The sequence below is a fragment of the Zonotrichia albicollis genome, chromosome 3 (assembly GCF_047830755.1).
Source record: "Zonotrichia albicollis isolate bZonAlb1 chromosome 3, bZonAlb1.hap1, whole genome shotgun sequence".
In the NCBI taxonomy this organism is placed as follows: domain Eukaryota; kingdom Metazoa; phylum Chordata; class Aves; order Passeriformes; family Passerellidae; genus Zonotrichia; species Zonotrichia albicollis.
Genome location: NC_133821.1, coordinates 2,185,151 through 2,209,607, shown reverse-complemented (window position 1 = coordinate 2,209,607; position 24,457 = coordinate 2,185,151). Strand labels below are relative to the sequence as shown.

Sequence of the window (24,457 nt, the reverse complement as noted above, 5' to 3'; positions counted from 1 at the left end):
TTTAATGGCTTTATTTGGGGTTTTTTGGGGTTTTTTGGGTTTTTATGGGGTTTTTAATGGGGGTTTTAACGGGGTTTTTATCAGCATTTTAATGGGGTTTTAATGGGGTTTTTTGGGGTTTTCTGGGTTTTTGGGGGTTTTAAATGGGGTTTTTATCGGGTGTTAATGGGGTTTTTAATGGGGTTTTTATGGGGTTTTTATGGGTTTCGTGGGGTTTTTTGGGGGGTTTCTAATTCTTTGGATTTAACGTAATTTTGGGGATTTATTTCAGTAATTTTAGGGGATATTTTGGGTATTTTGGGGGATATTTTGGGGGGTATTTTTGGGATTTTGGGGGGATAGTTTGGGGATTTTGGGGGGATATTTTGCGTATTTTTGTGGGATATTTTGGGTATTTTTGGGGGATATTTTGGGTATTTTTGGGGGGGATTTTTGGGCCATATTTTGGTGATATTTAGGGGATATTTTGGGGGACATTTTGGAGATATTTTGGGGGGATATTTTAGGGATATTTTGGGGGATATTTTTGGGATTTTTGGGGGATATTTTTGGGATTTTTGGGGAATATTTAAGGATATTTTGGTTATTTTTGGGGGATACTTTGGGGGGTATTTTTGGGGGCTATTTTGGGGTATTATGGGGGGATGTTTTGGGGATTTTTGTGGGATTTTTTGGGGGCTTTTTGGGGAAGTTTTTTATTTTTTTAGATTTTTGGGGGGTTTTAATGTGTTTTTTGGGGAGATTTTTTTAAGATTTTTTTGGGATTTTTAGGGGATTTTTGGGTTTTTTTTGAGGGGATTTTTTCTAATTCTTTGTGGTTTACTATGTTTTTTTTAATGATTTTTGGGGGGATTTTATTAAAATTCCTTGGGGTTTTTTATGAGTTTTGGGGGCTTTAGAGGGGGATTTTTGGGGGATATTTTTGTTGAATTCTTTAAGGTTTTTTAGGGGTTTTTTGTGGTGATATTTTGGGGGGATATATTGGGGTATTTTTAGGGATATTTTGGGGATATTTTGGGGATTTTGGGGATATTTTGGGGGATAGTTTGGGTATTTTTGTGGGATATTTTTGGGATTTTGGGGGGATAGTTTGGGGATTTTGGGGGATATTTTGGGTATTTTGGGGGAGGATTTTTGGGGGATATTTTGGGTATTTTTAGGGGATATTTTGGGGATATTTAGGGATATTTTGGGGGATGTTTTGGAGATATTTTGGGGATTTTGGGGGGATATTTTAGGGGATGTTTTGGTTATTTTTGGGGGATATTTTAGGGACATTCTGGGGGATATTTTTGGGATTTTTGGGGGATATTTTGGGTATTTTTAGCCATATTTTGGGTATTTTTAGGGCTATTTTTGGGGGATATTTGGGGTATTTTTAGGGCTATTTTTGGGGGATATTTTGGGTACTTTTAGCCATATTTTGGGGATATTTAGCAATATTTTGAGGGATGTTTTGGGTATTTTTAGGGATATTTTGGGTATTTTTAGCGATATTTTTGGGGGATATTTTGGGTATTTTTAGGGCTATTTTTGGGGGATATTTTGGGTATTTTTAGGGATATATTGAGAGATATTTGGGGTATTTTTAGGGCTATTTTGGGGTGTTTCTTGGGAATATTTTGAGGTACTTTTGGGGGATATTTAGGGTATTTTTGGGGAATTTTTGGGGAATATTTTGGGTATTTTTCAGGTATTTTTGGGAGATATTTTGGGAGATATTTTAGGGATATTTTGGGTATTTTTAGGGATATTTTGGGGGATATTTTAGGGATATTTTGGAGTCTTTTTAGGGATATTTAGGGGGATATTTGGGGCATTTGGGGGGTATTTTGGGGGAATATTTTGGGTATTTTAGGGGGATGTTTTGGGTATTTTTAGCGATAATTTGAGGGATATTTTGGGTATTTTTAGGGCTATTTTTGGGAATGTTTTTGTGCATTTCCCCGTTACCTGCTGCTGTCCCTGCAGGCGCTGCTGCAGCTGCAGCCGGAGCTGGTTGGGGGCAGCCACTGCACAGTTTGGGGTTTTTGGGGATAATTTGGGGATTTTTAATGATATTTTGAGGGAATATTTTGGGTATTTTTAGCAATAGCTTGAGGGATATTTGGGGTATTTTTAGGGATATATTGAGGGATATTTTGGGTATTTTTAGGAATATTTTGAGGGATATTTTGGGGACTTTTAGGGCTATTTTTGGGGGATATTTTGGGTATTTTCAGCGATATTTTGAAGGATATTTTTGGGGTTTTTAAATGGATTTTTGGGGGATATTTTGGATATTTCTAGGGATATTTTGGGTATTTTTTGGGCTATTTTTGGGGGATATTTTAGCTATTTTTGGGGTGGTTTTGGGCCTGTTTTTGGATGTTTTCCCCGTTACCTGCTGCTGTCCCTGCAGGCGCTGCTGCAGCTGCAGCCGGAGCTGGTTGGGGGCGCTCGGGGGCCGGCCCAGCCCCGGCCTGGCCACGCCCAGGGCGGCTCCGGGGCTGTTCTGGAAGGTTCCGCGCGCCCCCCCCGCCCCGGGAGCCGCCGGGGGAGGGTGAGGATGAGGAGGGTGAGGAGGATGAGGAGGATGAGGAGGATGAGGATGAGGAGGGCCGGGCACGGGGAAGGGCCCCTTCTGCCGCAGCACGGCCGGGAACGGGGATGATGAGGATGACGATGATGAGGGTGATGATGATGATGATGATGAGGAGGATGAAGGCGGGAAGGGCTGCGGGAACAGCCCCGCCTTGGGCTCCAGCAGCAGCGGCGGCGCCGGCGGGGGCGGGAAGCGATCGCTGAGGGCGTCCAGGCCTCCACCCTGGGGGACAAACAGGGCTGAGGGTTTTTCTCCATTTCTCCATTTCTCTTCCCCCATTTTTCTCCATTTTTTTTGCCGTTTTCCCCCTGAAGTTTTTCTTTTTTTCCCCATTTCCCCTCTTGATTTTTCCCCATTTTCCTCCCATGTGTCCCTCTTTTTTCTCCCTTTATTTTGCCCCTTTTCTTCCCTTTTTTCCCCGTTTTTCCCCTGATTTTTGCCTGTTTTTCTCCATTTTTCCACTTTTTTTTCCCAGCGATTTTTTCCTCTGATTTTTGCCATTTTCCCCCTGATTTCCCCCATTTTTTCCCCATTTTCCCCCCACTTTTTTCCCCCATTTCTTCCTAGATTTTTCCCCATTTCTCCCCAGCTTTTCCTCTTTTTCTCACCATTTTCTCCCCCTTTTTCCCCCGTTTTTCTCCATTTTTTCGCCATTTTCCCCCCATTTTTTTTCCTATTTTTTTTCCCCGATTTTCCCTGATCTTTCCCCCCAATTTCCCCCCATTTTTCCCCCATTTCCCCCCTCACCTGCACGAGTTTCTCACTGCCCAGGGCTCGGTCGATCTCACCCAGCTCGGTCTCGTCCCTCCCGCTCAGGAATTTCCTTTTTTCCCTTTTTATTTCCCGGATTTTTCCCCATTTTCCCCTGATTTTTCCCTGATTTTTCCCCCATTTTTCCCTGATTCTTCCCCCATTTTTCCCTGGATTTTCTCCCCTTTTCTTCCCCATTTCTCCTCCGGTTTTGCCCCATTTTTCTCCATTTTCTCCACATTTACCCCCAATTTTTCCCCATTTTTTTGCCATTTTCCCCCCAAATTTTTTCTGCTTTTTCCCACTTTCCCCCATTTTTCCCCCATTTCCCCCCTCACCTGCACGAGTTTCTCACTGCCCAGGGCTCGGTCGATCTCACCCAGCTCGGTCTCGTCCCTCCCGCTCAGGAAGTTCCTTTTTCCCCTTTTTATTTCCCCATTTTTCCCCTGATTTTTCCCTGATTTTTCCCTGATTTTTCCCCTTTTTATTTCCCCATTTTTCCCTGATTTTTCCCCCATTTTTCCCCTGATTTTTCCCCCATTTTTTCCTGGATTTTTTCCCCTTTTCCTCCCCATTTCTCCTCCGGTTTTTCCCCTTTTTATCCCCATTTTTCCCTGATTTTTCCCCCATTTTTCCCCCAATTTTTCCCCATTTTTCCCACGTTTTTCCTGGGGTTTTTTTCCCATTTTTCCCCATTTTTGCCCCTCACCTGCACGAGTTTCTCAATGCCCAGGGCTCGGTCGATCTCACCCAGCTCGGTCTCGTCCCTCCCGCTCAGGAAGTTCCTTTTTCCCCTTTTTATTTCCCCATTTTTCCCGGATTTTTCCCTGATTTTTCCCCTTTTTTTTTCCCCCATTTTTTCCTGGATTTTTTCCCCTTTTCTTCCCCATTTCTCCTCCGGTTTTTCCCCATTTTTCTCCATTTTCTCCACACTTACCCCCATTTTTTCCCCGTTTTTTCCCCCGTTTTTCTCCATTTTTTCCCCAATTTTTCCCCATTTTTCCCTCGATTTTTCCCCTCGATTTCCCCCATTTTTCCCCATTTTTCTGCATTTTTTCCCCAATTTTTCCCCATTTTTCCCACATTTTTCCTGGGATTTTTTTCCCATTTTTTCCCCATTTTTCCCCTCACCTGCACGAGTTTCTCAATGCCCAGGGCTCGGTCGATCTCACCCAGCTCGGTCTCGTCCCTCCCGCTCAGGAAGTTCCTTTTTCCCCTTTTTATTTCCCCATTTTTCCCTGATTTTCCCTGATTTTCCCTGATTTTTCCCTGATTTTTTCCCTGATTTTTCCCTGACTTTTTCCCCCATTTTTCCCTGGATTTTTTCCCCTTTTCCTCCCCATTTCTCCTCCGGTTTTTCCCCTTTTTTTCCCCATTTTTCCCTGTTTTTTCCCCCATTTTTTCCCCCGTTTTTTCCCCATTTTTTCCCCAATTTTTCCCCATTTTCCCCACGTTTTTCCTGGGATTTTTTCCCCATTTTTCCCCCATTTTTCCCCTGACCTGCACGAGTTTGTCGATGCCGAGGGCTCGGTCGATCTCACCCAGCTCGGTCTCATCCCTCCCCCTTAGGAAGCTTCTTTTGTCCCTTTTTCCCCCTTTTTCCCCCATCTTTTTCCCCCATTTCTTCCTGGATTTTTCCCCATTTCTCCCCTGCTTTCCCCCTTTTTATTCTCCTTTTTTTCGCCATTTTCCCCCCGTTTTTTTTCCCATTTTTTCCCCATTTTTTCCCCAATTTTTTCCCATTTTTTTTCCCCGATTTTCCCTGATCTTTCCCCAATTTCCCCCCATTTTTGCCCTCACCTGCACGAGTTTGTCGATGCCGAGGGCCCGGTCGATCTCGGCCAGCTCGGTCTCGTCCCTCCCGCTCAGGAAGGTGACGAGCTGCTCCAGCAGCGCCTTCTCCTCGCTGCGGCCCTCGGCGCTGCCCGGCGGCACCAGCAGCTCCTCCAGTGGACACTGCCTGGGAAAAATGGGGAAAAATGGGAATTATTGCATGGAAAAAATGGGAATTACACACTGGGAATATGGGGATTATCCACTGGTAAATATGGGGAAAAATGCCCAGGGAAATCCGGGAATTCTCCTCGCTGTGCCCTCGGCGCTGCCCGGCGGCAGCAGCAGCTCCTCCAGGGGACACGGCCTGGGAAAAATGGGGAAAAATGGGAAAAAAGGGGAATTATCGCATGGAAAAAATGGGAATTACACACTGGGAATATGGAGATTCACCCCTGGAAAAATGGGGGAAAACCTGGGAAAAAAAACCAAAGAGAAATCTGGGAATTCTCCTGCGCCTCCAGGGGACACGGCCTGGGAAAATGGGAATTATCACATGGAAAAAATGGGGAAAAAATGGGAATTATCACATGGAAAACCTGGGAATTTCACACTGGGAATATGGGGATTCACCCCTGGAAAAATGGGGGAAAAACTGGGAAAAAAAACCAAAGAGAAATCTGGGAATTCTCCACGCTGAGCCCTCGGCGCTGCCCGGCAGCAGCAGCTCCTCCAGGGGACAGGGTCTGGGAAAAAATGGGAATTATTGCATGGAAAAAATGGGAATTACACACTGGGAATATGGGGATTACACACTGGAAAAAATGGGAATTCCTGCCTGGAAAAATGGGAATTACACACTGGAAAAAATGGGAATTCCTGCCTGGGAAATCTTGGAGAAATCCCTAAAGGAAATCTGGGAATTCCTGCCTGGAAATCTGGGAATTCCACACTGGGAAATCTGGGAATTCACACCTGAAAACACCAGGAATTTCCTGCCTGAAAATCTGGGAAAAAATCCCGGAGGGAAATCTGGGAATTCCCATCTGGAAATCTGGGAATTCCACACTGGGAAAACTGATGAATGCACATTGGGAGAATTGGGAGTTCTTGCCTGGAAAAACTGGGAATTCCTGCCTGGAAAAATGGGAATTCCTACTCGGAAAAATGGGAATTCCACACTGGGAAAACTGGGAATTCCTAATTGGAAAATCTGGGCATTCACACCCGGAAAAATGGGAATTCCTGCCTGGAAAAGTGAGAATTTAAAACTGGAAACACTGGAAATCTCGACTGGAAAAATGGAAATTCACACCTGGAAACACCAGGAATTCCTGACTGAAAATCTGGGAATTCCACACTGGGAAAACTGGGAATTCCTACTTGGAAAATCGGGGAATTCACACCCAGAAAAAAGGGGAAAAACCCCAAAGGAAACCTGGGAATTCCTGTCTGAAAAAACTGGAATTCACACGTGGAAAACCAGGAATTCCTGCCTGGAAATCTGGGAATTACACACTGGAAAAATGGGAATTCCTGCCTGGGAAATCTTGGAGAAATCGCTAAAGAAAATCTGGGAATTTCTGCCTGGAAATCTGGGAATTCCACACTGGGAAATCTGGGAATTCCCCACTGGAAAAATGGGAATTCCTGCCTGGAAAATCGGGAAAAATCCCCAAGGAAATCTGAGAATTCCTGCCTGGAAATCTGGGAATTCACACACGGAAAACTGGGAATTCCATACTCGGAAAATTGGGAATTCCTGCCTGGAAAAATAGGAATTTCACACTGGGAAAAATGGGAATTACACACTGGAGAAATGGGAATTCCACACTGGGAAAAATGGGAATTACACACTGGGAAAAATGGGAATTTCACACTGGGAAAATGGGAATTCACACCTGAAAACACCAGGAATTCTTGTCTGGAAATCTGGGAATTCCTGCCTGGAAATCCACGGAATTCACCCCTGGAAAAGTGGGAATTTCCAAGCAAAAGCACTGGAAATCTTGACTAGAAAAATGGGAATTCACACCTGGAAAAATGGGAATTCCTGCCTGGAAAAGTGGGAATTTAAAACTGGAAACACTGGAAATCTTGACTGGAAAAATGGGAATTCCTGCCTGGAAAAATGGGAATTTCTGCCTGGAAAATCTGGGAATTCACACCCAGAAAAAAAGGGGAAAAACCCCAAAGGAAACCTGGGAATTCCTGTCTGGAAAAACTGGAATTCACACGTGGAAAACCAGGAATTCCTGCCTGGAAATCTGGGAATTACACACTGGAAAATCATGGAGAAATCACTAAAGAAAATCTGGGAATTTCTGCCTGGAAATCTGGGAATTACACACTGGAAAAATGGGAATTCCCCACTGGAAAAATTGGAATTCCTGCCTGGAAAATTGGGAAAAATCCCCAAGGAAATCTGAGAATTCCTGCCTGGAAATCTGGGAATTCACACATGGAAAACTGGGAATTCCATACTCGGAAAATCGGGAATTCCTGCCTGGAAAAATGGGAATTCCACACTGGGAAAAATGGGAATTACACACTGGAAAAATGGGAATTCACACCTGAAAACACCAGGAATTCTTGTCTGGAAATCTGGGAATTCCTGCCTGGAAATCCAGGAATTCCCACCTGGAAAAGTGGGAATTTCCAAGCAAAAACACTGGAAATCTCGACTGGAAAAATGGGAATTCACACCTGGAAAAATGGGGATTCCTGCCTGGAAATCTGGGAATTCCACACTGGGAAATCTGGGAATTCCAACTTGGAAAATCTGGGAATTCACACCCAGAAAAAAGTGAAAAAACCCCAAAAGCAAATCTGGGAATTCCTGTCTGGAAAAATGGGAATTCACCCCTGGAAAAATGGGGAAAAGCCCTGCTTGAAAATCCAGGAATTCCCAACTGGAAAAACCTTGGGAATATTGGGAAAACCCTTGGGAATATTGGGAAAACCCTTGGGAATATTGGGGAATTTTGGGGAAAACCTTTGGGAATTTTGGGAAAAACCTTTGGGAATTTTGGGAGAATCTTTCGGAATTTTGGGAAAACCCTTGGGAATTGTGAGGAAGTTTGGGGAAAACGTTGTAAATTTTGAAAAAATTTTTGGGAATTTTGGGAAAATCTTTGGGAATTTTGGGAAAACCCTTGGGAATTGTAGGAAAATCTTTGGGAATTTTGGGAAAACCTTTGGGAATTTTGGGGAAAAACCTTGGGAATATTGGGAAAAGCTTTGGGAATATTGGGAAAATCTTTGGGAATATTGGGAAAACCTTTGGGAATTTTGGGAAACCCTTTGGGAATTTTGGGAAAAGCTTTGGGAATTTTGGGGAAAATCTTTGGGAATTGTGGGGAAATCTTTGGGAATTGTGGGAAAACCCTTGGGAATTGTGGGGAATTTTGAGAAAACCCCCGCAAATTTTAGGAAGACGATCAGGAATTTTGGAAAAACCTTGGGAATTTTGGGGAAAAACCTCGGGAATTTTGGGAAAACCTTTGGGAATATTGGGGAATTTTGGGGAAAACCTTTGGGAATTTTGTGGAAAAACCTTTGGGAATATTGGGGAATTTTGGGGAAAACCTTTGGGAATATTGGGGAATTTTGGGGAAAACCTTTGGGAATTTTGTGGAAAAACCTTTGGGAATATTGGGGAATTTTGGGGAAAACCTTTGGGAATATTGGGGAATTTCGGAAAAACCTTGGGAATTTTGGGGAAAAACCTTGGGAATATTGGGAAAACCTTTGGGAATTTTGGGAAAACCCTTGGGAATTTTGGGGAATTTTGAGAAAACCCTCGGAAATTTTAGGAAGACCATCAGGAATTTTGGAAAAGTCTTAGGAATTTTGGAAAAATTTTGGGGAAAACCCTTGAGGAATTTCGGGAAAATTTTCAGAAAAAATCTCTGGAATTCTGGGGGAAAATGTTGGGAATTTTGGGAAAAACCCTCAGGAATCCTGAAAAATTGGGGGAACTTTTGGGAAAACCCTCGGGAATTGTGGGGAATTTTGAGAAAACCCTCGGAAATTTCAGGAAGACCATCAGGAATTTTGGAAAAACCTTGGGAATTTTGGGGAATTTTGGGGAAAAACCTTGGGAATATTGGGAAAATCTTTGGGAATTTTTGGGAAAATCTTTGGGAATATTGGGAAAAACCTTTGGAATATTGGGAAAAGCTTTGGGAATTTTGAGAAAATCTTTGGGAATTTTGGGAAAATTCCTCTGGAATTTTGGGAAAAATCCTCCAAAATCCTCAGGAGTTTTGGGAAAAACCCTCGGGAATTGTGGGAATTTTGAGAAAACCCTCGGAAATTTTAGGAAGGCCATCAGGAATTTTGGAAAAACCTTGGGAATTTCGGAAAAATTTTGGGGAAAACCCTTGAGGAATTTTGGGAAAATTTTCAGAAAAAAACCTCAGGAATTCTGGGGGAAAATGTTGGGAATTTTGGGGAAAACCCTCGGGAATTTTGAAAAAAAAATTGGGAAATTTTGGGAAAACCCTTGGGAATTGTGGGGAATTTTGAGAAAACCTCGGGAATTTTATGAAGATCATTGGGAGTTTTGGAAAAGCCTTGGGAATTTTGGGGGAAACACTGGGAATTTTGGGAAAAAAACTTTGGGAATTTTGAGAAAATTCCTCTGGAATTTTGGGAAAAATCCTCAAAAATCCTCAGGAGTTCTGGGAAAAACCCCGGGAAAAAACCTCAGGAATTTTGAAAAAATTTAGGGAAAACCCTGGGGAATTGTGGGGAATTTTGAGAAAACCCTCGGAAATTTTAGGAAGACCATCAGGAATTTTCGGAAAAAAACTTTGGGAATTTTGGGGGAAACACTGGGAATTTGGGGAAAAACCCTTGGGAATTGTGTGGAAGTTTGGGGAAAACCTTTGGGAATTTTGTGGAAAACCTTTGGGAATTTTGGGAAAACCCTTGGGAATTGTGGGGAATTTTGAGAAAACCCTTGGAAATTTTAGGAAGATCATCAGGAATTTGGGAAAAACCTTGGGAATTTTGGGAAAATCTTTGGGAATTTTGGGAAACCCTTTGGGAATTTTGGGAAAACCCTTGGGAATATTGGAGAATTTTGGGGAAAAGCTTTGGGAATTTTGGGAAAACCCTTGGGAATTTTGGGAAAACCTTTGGGAATTTTGGGAAAACCCCTGGGAATTGAGAGGAAGTTTGGGAAAAACGTTGTAAATTTTGAAAAAATTTTTGGGAATTTTGGGAAAATCTTTGGGAATTTTGGGAAAACCCTTGGGAATTGTAGGAAAATCTTTGGGAATTTTGGGAAAACCTTTGGGAATTTTGGGGAAAAACCTTGGGAATTTTGGGGAAAAACCTTTGGGAATTTTGGGGAAAAACCTTGGGAATTTTGGGGAAAACCTTTGGGAATATTGGGAAAACCTTTGGGAATATTGGGAAAACCCTCAGGAATTTTGGGAAAAACCTTTGGGAATATTGGGGAACTTTGGGGAAAACCTTTGGGAATTTTGTGGAAAACCTTTGGGAATTTTAGGAAACCCTTTGGGAATTGTGGGGAAATCTTTGGGAATTTTGTGGAAAACCTTTGGGAATTTTGGGAAAAACCTTGGGAATATTGGGGAATCTTGCAGAAAACTTTGGGAATTTTGGGAAACCCTTGGGAATGGTGGGAACGTTGGGATTTGGTCACTCACTCGTCGGCCTTGGCGAGGCCGGGCCAGGGCAGCGGCTCCGGAGCCACGGGAACGGCCAGGACGGGGTCGGTGACGGAGACATCGACCTCGGGAACGGCTGGGAAAAATGGGAATTAAACAGGAAAATTGGGAATTAGACAGGGAGGAATTGGGGAAAATTCGGGGATTTTTTGTGGAAGAATTGGGGATTTTTTGTGGAAATTTTCGGGATTTTTTGTGGAAATTTTGGGGGTTTTTTGTGGAAAATTGGGGATTTTTTGTGGAAAATTTGGGGATTTTTTGTGGAAAATTTGGGGGTTTTTTGTGGAAAATTGGGGGATTTTTTGTGGAAAATTGGGGATTTTTTGTAGAATTTTTTGTGATTTTTTTCTGGAAAATTTGGGGTTTTTTTGTGGAAAATTTGGGGATTTTTTGGTGGAAAGTTTGGGGATTTTTGGGGAAAATTTGGGGATTTTTTGTGGGAAAATAGGGATTTTATTTGGGGATTTTTTGTGGAAAATTTGGGGGATTTTTCGTCAACCATTTGGTATTTTGGGGGATATTTCTGAATTTTATTTGAGGGTTTTTTTGGTAAATTTTATGGGAATTTTGAGAATGGAAATTTTCGGAATTTTTAGGGATTTCTTGGGGATTTAATTTTTGAGGGTTTTTTTTAGAATTTTTTTAAAATTTTTGGGGAATTTTGGGGAGTTTTCGGGAATTGGCTCCGGAGCCAGGGGAACGGCCAGGACGGGGTCGGTGACGGAGACATCGACCTCGGGAACAGCTGGGAAAAATGGGAATGAAACAGGAAAATTGGGAATTAGACAGGGAGGAATTGGGGAAAATCAGGGATTGTAGGAAATTTGGGAATTTTCGGGAATTTTGGGGGAATTTTTGGAAAAAAATTGGGATTTTTTTGTCATTTTTGAGGGGGATATTCGGATTTTCTTTTCAGCTAATTTTTTATTTTTTGAATTTTGGATAATGGGATTCTGGAAATTTTAGTTGAATTTTTGTTAATTCTATGGAGATTTTTAGGTGAAAATTTGGGGAATTTTTGGGAAATTTTGCGGCCATTTTTTGAAATTTTGGGGAAATTTTTGGGAATAGAATTTGGGGAATGATGAGAATTTTGAGAATGGAATTTTGGGGAATTTCTGGGATTTTTAAAAACAGAATTTTTGGGAATTTTGGGGGGAATTTTTTGGGAATTTTTTTGAAATTTTTTTTTAATTATTTTTGGGGAATTTTGGGGAGTTTTTGGGAATTGGCTCTGGAACCACAGGAACGGCGACATCGACCTCGGGCACGGCTGGGGAAAAACGGGAATTAAACAGGAAAATTGGGAATTAGACAGGGAGGAATTGGGGAAAATCAGGGATTGTAGGAAATTTGGGAATTTTCGGGAAATTTTGGGGAATTTTTGGAAAAAATATGGTATTTTTTTGTCATTTTTGGGGGGGATATTCGGATTTTCTTTTCAGCTAATTTTTTTATTTTTTGAATTTTGGATAATGGGATTCTGGAAATTTTATTTGAATTTTTGTTGTTATTTCTATGGAGATTTTTAGGTGAAAATTTGCGGAATTTTTGGGAAATTTTGCGGCAATTTTTTGAAATTTTGGGGAAATTTTTGGGAATAGAATTTGGGGAATGATGAGAATTTTGAGAATGGAATTTTGGGGAATTTCTGGGATTTTTGAGAATGGAAATTTTGGGAATTTTTAGGGATTTCTTGGGGGATTTTTTTTTAAATTTTTGAGGGTTTTTTTAGAATTTTTTAAAAATTTTTGGGGAATTTTGGGGAGTTTTTGGGAATTGGCTCCGGAGCCACGGGAACGGCCAGGACGGGGTCGGCGACGGAGACATCGACCTCGGGAACAGCTGGGAAAAATGGGAATGAAACAGGAAAATTGGGAATTAAACAGGGAGAGATTGGGGAAAATTTGGGGGTTTTTTTGTGGAAAATTTGGGGATTTTTTGTGGAAAATTTGTGGGTTTTTTGTGGGAAAATTGGGGATTTTTTGTGGAAAATTCAGGGTTTTTTGTGGAAAAATTGGGGATTTTTTGGTAGAAAATTTGGGGATTTTTTTGTGAAAAATTTGGGGATTTTTTGTGGAAGATTTGGGGTTTTTTTGTGGGAAATTTGGGGATTTTTGGTGGAAAATTTGGGGGATTTTTGTGGAAAATTGGGGATTTTATTTGGGGTTCTTTGTGGAAAAACTGTGGATTTTTCGTCGACCGTTTGGCATTTTTGGGGATATTTTTGAATTTTATTTGAGGGTTTTTTTGGTGAATTTTATGGGAATTTTGAGAATGGAAATTTTGGGAATTTTTAGGGATTTCTTGGGGGAATTTTTTTAATTTTTGAGGGGTTTTTTAGAATTTTTTTTAAATTTTTGGGGAATTTTGGGGAGTTTTTGGGAATTGGCTCCGGAACCACGGGAACGGCGACATCGACCTCGGGAACAGCTGGGGAAAATGGGAATATTGGGAATTAAAGAGGAAGGAATTCCCAAAAATTGGGGATTTTTTTGTGGAAAATTCGGGAATTCCTGGAACTCTGGGAATTCCTGGAACTCTGGGGATTTCAAGAATTCCGGAAATTCTGGGAATTTTGGGTGTTTTAGGAATTTTGGGAATTTCAGTAATTCCGTTAATTCTGGGAATTCAGGGAATTCTGGGCATTCCAGGGATTTCAGGAATTCTGGGAATGTTGAGAATTTTGAGAATTTCAGGAATTTCGTTAGTTCCAGGAATTTCAGTAATTCCGTGAATTCTGGGAATTCGGGGAATTCTGAGGATTTTGGGAATTACGGGGATTTCAGGAGTTCCAGGAATGTTGGGAATTTCGGAAATTTCAGGAATTCTGGAAATTCTGGAAATTACGAGAATTTGGGGAATTCCAGAAATTCTGGAAATTTCGGGAATTTCAGGAATTCCGGGGGATTCTGGGAATTCCAGAAATTCCAAAAATTCTGGGAATTTAGGGAATTCCAGAAATTTGGGAATTTGGGGAATTCCAGGAAATCCGGAAATTCTAGAAATTTTGGGTATTTTGGGAATTCTGGGAATTCTGGAAATTCTGGAAATTTCAAGAATTCCGGAAATTCTGGGAATTCTGGAAATTTTGGGAATTCCGGGAATTTTGGACATTTTGGGAATTTTGGGAATGTTGGGAATTCCAGGAATTTCAGTAATTCCGTTAATTCTGGGAATTCTGGGGATTTCAGGAGTTCCAGGAATGTTGGGAATTTCAGAAATTTCAGGAATTCCGGAAATTCTGGGAATTACGAGAATTTGGGGAATTCCAAAAATTCTGGGAATTTTGGGAATTTCAGGAATTCCGGGAATTTTGGGGGATTCCAGGAAATCCGGAAATTCTGGGAATTTTGGGTATTCTGGGAATTCTGGAAATGTCAAGAATTCCGGAAATTCGGGGAATTCTGGAAATTCTGGGAATTTCTGGAATTCCGGGACTGTTGAGAATTTTGGGAATTTTGGGAAATTCTGAAATAATGGGAATTTTGGGCATTTTGGGTATTTTGGGAATTGTGGGAGTTTCAGGAATACCTGCGGGGGCTGCAGGGGGGACACCCCAGACACTGCAGACACTCCGGAATTCAAGAATTCCAGGAATTTTGGGACTTTTAGGAATTTTGGGAACTCTGGGAATTTCAAGAATTCTGGGAATTTCAGGAGTTCTGGGAATGTTGGGAATTTGGGGAATTCCGGGAATTTCAGGAATTTCAGTAATTCCATTAGTTCTGGGAATTCAGGGAATTCTGGGGATTTCAGGAGTTCTGGGAATGTTGAGAATTTTGAGAATTTCAGAAATTTTGTTAGTTCCAGGAATTTCAGTAATTCTGTGAATTCTGGGAATTTTGGGAATTCCGGGGATTTCAGGAATTTCAATAATTCCTGGAATTTGGGGAATTCCTGGAATTCCAGAAATTTGGGAATTCTGTGTATTTTGGGAATTCCGGAAATTCTAGGAATTCTGGGTATTTTGGGAATTTCAGGAATTCCATGAATTCCAGGAATTTTGGGGAATTCCAAGAATTCCAGAAATTCTGGGAATTTTGGGAATTCCAAAAATTCTGGGAATTCCAGAAATTTGGGAATTCCAGACATTTGGGAATTCCAGGAATTCCAGAAATTTGGGAATTACAGGAATTTTGGGAATTTTGGGTATTTTGGGAATTGTAGGAGTTTCAGGAATACCTGCGGGGGCTCTGGCGGCTGTGCTGGGCTGCAGGGGGGACACCCCGGACACTGCAGACAATCCTCCGGACACTCCGGCCACTCCGGACACTCCGGACACTCCCGACATTCCCGACATTCCGGTCACTCCTCCGGTCACTCCGGACACTCCGGACATTCCGGACGCTGCGGGGTCGCTCCTGTCGGGCACCGGGGCCGTTTTGTCCAGGGCAGGCAGGAGCTGATCCAGCTGCTCCAGCTCCACTGAGAACTGCGGGAAACGGGAAAGGTGGGATGAGGGCGGGAAAAATCCGGGAGAAAACCGGGAAAAATCTGGGATGAGGAGGGAAAAACCTTGGGATTAGGGGCAGGAAAAAATCTGGGATAAAACCGGGAAAAATCTGGGATAAGGAGGGGAAAAATCTGGGATGAAGCAGGAAAAAATCTGGGAGAAAACTGGGAAAAATCTGGGATGAGGTGGGAAAAATCTGGGAGAAAACCGGGAAAAATCTGGGATTAGGTGGGAAAAATCTTGGGATGAGGACGGAAAAATTCTGGGATGAGGAGGGAAAAAATCTGGGAGAAAACTGGGAAAAATCTGGGATAAGGCAGGAAAAATTCTGGGATAAGGCAGGAAAAATTCTGGGATTAGCTGGGAAAAATCTGGGATGAGGTAGGCAAAAATCTGGGATAAAACTGGGAAAATTCTGGGATGAGGCGGGAAAAAAAATATCTTGGGGTCGGGTGGGAAAAATCCCAGGAAAAAATGAGAAAAATTCTGGGATTAGGCAGGAAAAGTTCTGGGATTGGCTGTGAAAAATCTGGGATCAAACTGGGAAAATTCTGGGGATGAGGTGGGAAAAAATCTTGGGATCAGGTGGGAAAAGTTCTGGGATCAAACTGAGAAAATTCTGGGATGAGGAGGGAAAAATTCTGGGATTAAATGGTGAAAAATCTGGAATGAACTGGGAAGAAAATCTGAGAGAAGGCAGAAAAAATCTGGGATGAGGAGGGAAAAATCTTGGGATCAGGTGGGGGAAAAAATCTGGGATAAAACTGGAAAAAATCTGGGATGAGGCGGGAAAAATCTTGGGATGAGGCAGGAAGAATCTTGGGATTAGGTGGAAAAAATTCTGGGATGAGGCAGGAAAAATCTGGGATTAACTGGTAAAAAATCTGGAGTGAGGTGGGAAAAATTCTGGGATAAAACCAGAAAAAATCTGGGATGACGCACAAAAAATCTGGGGTGAGGAGGAAAAAATCTAGGGATGAGGCAGGGAAAAATCTGGGAGAAAACCGGGAAAAATCTGGGATAAAACTGGGAAAAATCTGGGATGAGGAGGGAAAAATCTGGGATAAAACTGGGAAAAAACTGGAATGAGGAGGGGAAAAATCTGGGATGAGGAGAGAAAAATTCTGGGATTAGGTGGGAAAAAATCTGGGATGAGGAGGGAAAAAATCTGGGATGAGGAGAGGAAAAATCTGGGATGAGGAGGCCTTGGAGCCACGGGGGAATGTGGGTGCTGCACCCGCATGGTGGGCGAGGCCTGTGAGCCATAACAGTGTGTGGGATGGGATGGGATGGGATGGGATGGGATGGGATGGGATGGGATGGGATGGGATGGGATGGGATGGGATGGGATGGGATGGAAGCTCCACAAATCCCACCCAAACCATTCCAGAACTTTGGCATTCCAGTGGAATGGAAAACAAAATCCAGGAGAATTCCAAGAAAATCTTTGGGAACCTCTAAGGAAATCTTGGAGAACCTCAAGATCTTTGGGATGGGATGGGATGGGATGGGATGAGATCAAAGCTCCACCAATCCCACCCAAACCATTCCAGAACTTTGGCATTCCAGTGGAATGGAAAACGAAATCCAGGAGAATTCCAAGAAAATCCTTGGGAGCATCCAAGGAAATCTTGGAGAACCTCAAGATCTATGGGATGGGATGGGATGGGATGGGATGGGATGGGATCAAATCTCCACCAATCCCACCCAAACCATTCCAAAAGAAAACTTCCAAAAGAAAATCCAGCATTTCTTGGGACCTCCACTCAATCCCAACTCCTGGATCCCAAGAAAACCTTGGATCACCTCAAGATCTTGGGATTGGATCAAGATGGGATCAAATCTCCACCAATCCCACCCAAACCATTCCAGATCTCCAAAATCCCATAGGAACCCAAACCCAGGGCAATTCCCAGAACACCCCAGTTCTGCCCCACCCACCTGTCCCGTGGCCTCCACCTTGGCCTCATCCCCGGCTGGAATTTTGGGAATGCCGGCGGGCGGGGCCGGACACGCCTCGGGGGCCTCGCCCTTCTCCGCCTTGGCCTTGGCGCCGTCGGGGCCGCTCCCGGTGCCGCCCGTGCCCGCCTCGGGCTCGTCCTTGTCCAGCAGGTACCGCAGCAGCTGGTGGTCCTTGCTCTCCTTCTTCTTCTCCGCCTCCACCCCGCCATTCCCGCCGGGATTCCCGCCGCAATTCCCGCCGGAACTCCCGCCGGAACTCTCCTTCTTGTCGGGGGGCTCGGCGGCGTCCGAGGGGCTGCCCTCCTGCAGCAGCCGGTGCAGGATCTTGTGCCGCTCCGTCAGCGAGCTGTGCGACGACGGGCACGGCGGCGGAGCCGGCGCGGAGCTCCCCGGAACGGCGGCGCACGCCAAGGAATCCTTGGAGCCGCCGTCGGCGTCGTGGTGGTGCCGCAGCTGCTGCTCGGCCGTGCTGGCCAGGAGCTGCACCAGCCGGTGGCTCGTGCCCTGGGGACACTTGGTGCTGCTGCTGGTGGCGGTGGTGGTGGCACTGCTGTCCCCGCTGCCCTCGGCTCCGTGTGGGATCCCCGGCTCCGAGGTTCTTCCGTGCGGGATTCCCGGCTCCGAGGCTCTTCCGTGTGGGATGCCCGGCTCCGGAGCTCTTCCGTGCGGGATCCCCCCCGGCTCCGAGGCTCTGTCGGCCCCTCCGCTCTCCTGCACGGCGGAGGCGCCGTCCTTGGCATCGCCCTTGGCGCGGCCTGGGGAGCTCTGCGAGCTCGGCGGCCTCAGGAACGCGGGGTTGGCCGGGGGCGAGCTGGGAAAAGGCCGGGAGTTCCCTGACGAGGATGATGACGATGATGATGATGAAGCTGGGGAGTGCATGGCCGGCGAGAAGGGAGCTCTGGAGCGCGGAACCAAGCCGGGGCTCGCTCGGTGCCGGAAGGGCGGCGGCGGCGCCGGGATCCCGGGGCTGTGCATGGGGGAGCCGCCGTGGGACAGGGGGTGGTGGGAGCCGCCGGCGCTCTGGCTCCCGAAGGCGCCGGGGTGCGCGGAGCCGTTGGGCGCGGGCAGCGAGGGCGGCAGCGCCATGGCCGGAGCCGGGGGAGCGCTGGGGGTCACCCTGGCCAGGGCCAGCCCCGGGCCGGGGGCGTCCTGCGGGGACAGAATCCCGTGATCCCTGCGTGGGGGGAAAAAACGTGGGAAAAAAAATCACGTTTTAGATCGGATTGGGGGGTCCTCCAAGATGGTTCTGGCAGCGGGAATTCCAAATGTTGCGTACTGGGAATTATGGTTGCTCCGAGGTTTTCTCAGGGTTTGGAATTCCAAAATTCTGTTCCAAGAACAGCAGGAATTCCAAAAGATTCCCTGCCGAGAATTCTGCCTGCTCCAAGGCTTTTCTCAGCGTTTGGAATTCCCAGAACCTGTTCCGAGAACAGCAGGAATTCCAAAAAAATTCCCTGCCGAGAATTCCGGCTGCTCCAAGGCTTTTCTCAGGGTTTGGAATTCCAAAATTCTGCTCTGAGTACAGAAGGAATTCCAAAAAAATTCCCTGCTTGGAATTCCGGCTGCTCCAAGGCTTTGGAATTCCCAGAACCTGTTCCGAGAACAGCAGGAATTCCAAAAAATTCCCTGCCGAGAATTCCGGCTGCTCCAAGGCTTTTCTCAGGGTTTGGAATTCCGAAATTCTGCTCTGAGTACAGAAGGAATTACAAAAAATTCCCTGCTTGGAATTCTGGCTGCTCCAAGGCTTTGGAATTCCCAGAACCTGTTCTGAGAACAGCAGGAATTCTAAAAAATTCCCTGCCGAGAATTCCGGCTGCTCCAAGGCTTTTCTCAGGGTTTGGAATTCCCAAATCCTGTTCCGAGAACAGCAAGAATTCCAAAAAATTCCCTGCTTGGAATTCCGGCTGCTCCAAGGCTTTGGAATTCCCAGATCCTGTTCCGAGAACAGCAGGAATTCCAAAAAATTCCCTGCTTGGAATTCCGGCTGCTCCGAGGTTTTCTCAGGGTTTGGAATTGCCAAATTCTGCTCTGAGAACAGCAGGAATTCCAAAATTTCCCTGCTTCGAATTCTGGCTGCTCCAAGGCTTTGGAATTCCCAAAACCTGCTCTGAGTACAGAAGGAATTCCAAAAAATTCCCTGCTTGGAATTCCGGCTGCTCCAAGGCTTTGGAATTCCCAGATCCTGTTCCGAGAACAGCAGGAATTCCAAAAAAATTCTCTGCTTGGAATTCCGGCTGCTCCAACCCTGCTTTTGGGACTGGAATTCCCAAATTCTGCTCTGATGGCAGAAAGGATCCCAAGAATTCCCTGCTTGGAATTCCGGCTGCTCCAAGACTTTTCTCAGGGTTTGGAATTTCAGAATTCTGCTCTGAGTACAGAAGGAATTCCAAAAAAATTCCCTGCTTGGAATTCCGGCTGCTCCAACCCTTTTTCCGGGTCTGGAATTCCCAGATCAGCATTCCCACCATCCCAGCTCCCTCATGCTGGGAAAAGTCGGTTTTCCCAAATTTTTGGGGCTGTTCCAAGATTCCCTGGACCCATTCCAGCAGCTCCAGAGGAACATTTTTCCTGGGAATTCTGACAGAAATCCTTGGGAGGGGAAAATCTCAATCCCAATCCCAATCCCAAACCTAATTCCAATCCCAATCCCAATCCAAATTCCAGACTCAATCCCAATATCAATCCTAATTCCAATCCCAATCCTAAACCTAATCCTACTCCCAATCTCAATGCCAATCCCAATCCCAACTCTAATCTCAATCCCAGTCCCAATTCCAGACACAATCCCAATCCTAAACCTAATCCTAATTCCAATCCCAACTCTAATTCCAATCCCAATTCCACACCCAATCCCAGTCCAAATCCTAATCCTAATTCCAATCCCAATCCCAATCCAAATTCCAATTCTAATCCCAATTCCATTTCCAGTCCCAATCCCAATCCAAATCCAATCCCATCCCAATCCTAATCCTGATCCTAATCCCAATTCCAATCCCAATCCCAATCCTAATCCTGATCCTAATCCCAATTCCAATCCCAATCCCAATTCCAATCCCCGTCCCAATCCTAATCATAACCCTAATTCCAATCCAGTCCCAAAACCAATTCCAATTCCAATCCTAATTCCAATCCCAATCCAAATCCCAAAACCAACTATAATCCAACTTCCAATCCCAAAACCAATCCCAATTCCAATCCTAATTTCAATTCCAATTCCTACCCCAATCCCAGTCCCCATCCTAATCCTAAACCTAATTCCAATTCCAATCCCAAAACCAATTATAATCCAACTTCCAATCCCAATTCCAGTCTCAATCCCAATCCCAATTCCAGTCTCAATCCCAATCCCAATTCCAGTCTCAATCCCAATCCCAATTCCAGTCTCAATCCCAATCCCAATCCCAGTCTCTATCCCAATCCCCATTCCCAATCCCAATCCCAATCCCCATTCCACTCTCAATCCCAATCCAACCCCAATCCAGCTCCGAGGACCCAGGGAATGCCTCCATGAAATCAAGGCCAGATTTTCAGGAACAATTCCTCACCTAGAGTGTGAAAAACCCTGGAAAAATTTTCCTTAAAAAAACACCCAAATTCCCAAAACCTCCAGAACTCCACGAAAAACTCGAAGGAGGGGAAAAAAAGAACGGAAAAATCCCCAAAAATGTGGAAAAACCCAGGGTGGGATCAGCGCCCAGAGCTTCATCCCTGCCCCCTGTGGGTGATTCCCGGCACCGATCCCAGCCGGAATTCCGAGGAATTTCATGGAATTCTGAGGGATTTGGTGGAAATCCCGTGGAATTCCGAGGGATTGCCAGGAACTGCGTACCTCTCGATGACATGGATGCCCATGATGAAGGGCTGCAGCTCCGGGCTCGAGGGGTAGCACAGCTTGCACTTGGTGTGGGCGCTCAGCACGGAGCCGTCGCTCAGCGTGAAGCGGTACGAGGGGCTGAAGGCCGTGCCCCGCGTCATCACTGGGGAGAAACACAGAATTCCAGGGAAAAATATGGGAAAAGCTGGGAAAATGCTGAGAAAAATCCTAAAAATGGGAATAACAATAAGGGAGGATCAGCACGGAGCCGTCCCTCAGCGTGAGGGGGACGAGGGGCTCAAGGCCGTGCCAGGGCCCTGCCCCATCACTGAGGGGGAAAACACTGAATTCCAGGGAAAATCATGGAAAAATCCCAAGAAAATCCTGACAAAATCCCAATCCAATCCCAAAAACCTCAAATCAATTCCAATTTGATCCCAAAAACCTCAACAGGGCCCAGGTAGGATCAGCACAGAGCTGTCGCTCAGCGTGCGGGGGATGAGGGGCTGAAGGCCGTGCTGTGGTCATCCCTGAGGGGAAAATCACTGAATTCCAGGAAAATCCTAAGAAAACACTGAGAAAATGAAAAATAAACCTGAAAAAATCCCCCAAAATCTCAATTCAATGGAGTTCTGATCCCAAAAACCCCAACAGGGCCCAGGCAGGATCAGCACCGAGCCGTCGCACAGTGTGAGAGGGACAAGGGCCGGACGGCTGTGCTGGAGTCATCACTGAGGGGAAAAACACTGAATTCCAGGAAAATCCTGGGAAAAATCTTGTTTAAATCCTGACAAAATCATAATTCAGTCTAAAAAAACACAATTCAATGAAAACCTAATCCCAAAAACCCCCCTAAGGCACAGGGAAGATCAGCATGGATCCATCACTCGGCGTGAAGAGGTACGAGGGGCTGAAGGCCGTGCCCCGTGTCATCACTGGGGAGAAACACAGAATTCAAGGGAAAAATACAGGAAAAGCTGGGAAAAAGCTGAAAAAATGCTGAGAAAATCCTAAAAATCATGATAGGGCAAAGGGAAAGTCAGCACGGAGCCGTCCCTCAACGTGAGGGGGACGAGGGGCTTAAGGCCGTGACAGGGCCCTGCCCCATCACTGAGGGGGAAAACACTGAATTCCAGGGAAAAACATGGAAAAATCCCAAGAAAATCCTGACAAAATCCCAATCCAATCCCAAAAACCTCAAATCAATTCCAATTTGATCCCAAAAACCTCAACAGGGCCCAGGCAGGATCAGCACAGAGCTGTCACTCAGCGTGCGGGGGATGAGGGGCTGAAGGCCGTGCTGGGGTCATCCCTGAGGGGAAAATCACTGAATTCCAGGAAAATCCTAGGAAAACACTGAGAAAATGAAAAATAAACCTGAAAAAATCCCCCAAAATCTCAATTCAATGGAGTTCTGATCCCAAAAACCCCAACAGGGCCCAGGGAGGATCAGCACAGAGCACTCGCTCAGCGTGAGGGGATGAGGGCCTCAAGGCCATGCCAGGGTCATCGCAGAGGGGAAAAACACAGATTTCCAGGAAAATCTGGGGAAAAACCTCGTTAAAATCCTGACAAAATCCCAAGAAAATCCAAAAAAACCCAATTCAATGGAAATCTAATCCCAAAAACCCCAGCAGGGCACAGGGAGGATCAGCACGGAGCCATCGCTCAGTGTGAAGAGGTACGAGGGGCTGAAGGCCGTGCCCTGCATCATCACTGAGGGAAAATGCACAGAATTCCAGGGAAAAATACGGAAAAATCACGGAAAATGCTGAGAAAATCCTGATAAGATCCTGAGAAAATCCTAAAAATCATGATTGGGCAAAAGGAAAGTCAGCACAGAGCCGGCGCTCAGTGTGAAGGGCATGAGGGGCTGAGGGCCCTGACAGGGTCATCCCTGAGGGGAAAATCACTGAATTCCAGGAAAATCCTAGGAAAACACTGAGAAAATAAAAAATAAACCTGAAAAAAATCCCAAAGACTCCAATTCAATGGAATTCTGATCCCAAAAACCCCAATAGGACACAGAGAGGATCCGCACAGAGCCTGTGCTCCGTGTGAAGGGGACGAGGGCCTGAGGGCCCGGCCAGGATAATCACTGAGGGGAAAAAACACTGAATTCCAAGAAAATCTTGGGAAAACACTGAGAAAATCCCCCTAAAATTCCAATCCAATCGCCAAACCCGCAATCCAATGGAATCTAAGCCCAAAAACCCCAATAGGGCCTAGGGAGGATCAGCACAGAGCCATCGCTCAGCGTGAGCGGGATGAGGGGCTCAAGGCCGTGCCAAGGTCATCACTGAGGGAAAAAACATTGAATTCCAGGGAAAAACATGGAAAAATTCAGAGAAAATCCTGAGAACATTCCAATCAAATCCCAAAATCCTAAATCAAATGGAAAGCTAATCCCAAAAACCCCAATAGGGCACAGGGAGGATTGGCAGGGAGCTGTCCCTCAGCGTGAAGGGGATGAAGGCCTGAGGGCCGTGCTGGGGTCACCACTGAGGGAAAAACCACTGCATTCTAGGAAAACTCTGGGAAAATACTAAGAAAATTCAAAGAAAATGCAAATTCAATCCCAAAAATGTCAATTCAATGGAAATCTAACCCCAAAAACCACAACAGGGCACAGGGAGGATCAGCACGGAGCTGTCCCTCAGCGTGAAGGGGACGAGGGCCTGAGGGCCATGCTGGGGTCATCACTGAGGGAAAAACCACTGAATTCAAAAGAAAAAGGAAAAATTGTGCCAAAATCCCTCAACAATCCCCAAAACCCCACCACCATCCACAAAATAAATCTTACCATCACTACCTCCCCCCAAAAAAACCCCAAACCCTCCCAAAACAAAAAACCACACACACCAGCCCCGCCACAACAAGGCCGCCATTTTGTCCTCCTCTTCCCAACCCGCGGCGGGAACAAAACCACCCCAAATCCGGGGATTTTTCCCGTTTTTCCCCAAGGATTCGGTTCCCAGGGGGAAAAGGCAGCGGGTACCTTCCTGAAAGAGCTGCTTGGCGTAGGAGGGCTCGCGGCCCTGCGGCTGGAAGAAGGCGTAGATGCATTTCCGCACCAGATCCTCCCAGCCCGTCCGGCCGGCCGCGCGCAGAGAACTCGTGTCGATAGAGATGATCTTTCCTGGGGAAAAAAAAGGAGAATTTGGGGAGATTTGGGGGATTTGGGGAATTGGGAGTGGTCAAAAGAATGGTTGGAGGAAGTTGGGGTGGTGAGGTGGGAATGGGATGGGGTTGAGGGTGTGGAGATCCCACCCCAAAGGATTTCAGGATTCTGGGATCAAGGATGGATCAAAATCCATCCTGAGGGATTTTTATGGGATTTGGGGATGGAAAAGGGAAGGGAGACCCTTCCTGGAGTCCTGAATTTCCAGGGAATTCCCAAAATTCCTTCCCAGAGA

The 24,457-nt window shown here is 45.4% G+C and overlaps 1 protein-coding gene across 1 annotated transcript in view; it reads right to left on the bottom strand.

Moving 5' to 3' along the window:
- NCOA1 (nuclear receptor coactivator 1) overlaps positions 1–24,457 on the bottom strand; it is an 83,720-nt gene that overhangs the window by 19,148 nt on the left and 40,115 nt on the right. The window contains 7 exon segments of the mRNA XM_074536436.1: positions 2,384–2,806; positions 5,135–5,294; positions 10,789–10,885; positions 14,995–15,244; positions 17,207–18,401; positions 21,057–21,204; positions 24,040–24,180. Of these exon segments, the coding sequence (XP_074392537.1) occupies positions 2,384–2,806; positions 5,135–5,294; positions 10,789–10,885; positions 14,995–15,244; positions 17,207–18,401; positions 21,057–21,204; positions 24,040–24,180 (2,414 nt within the window).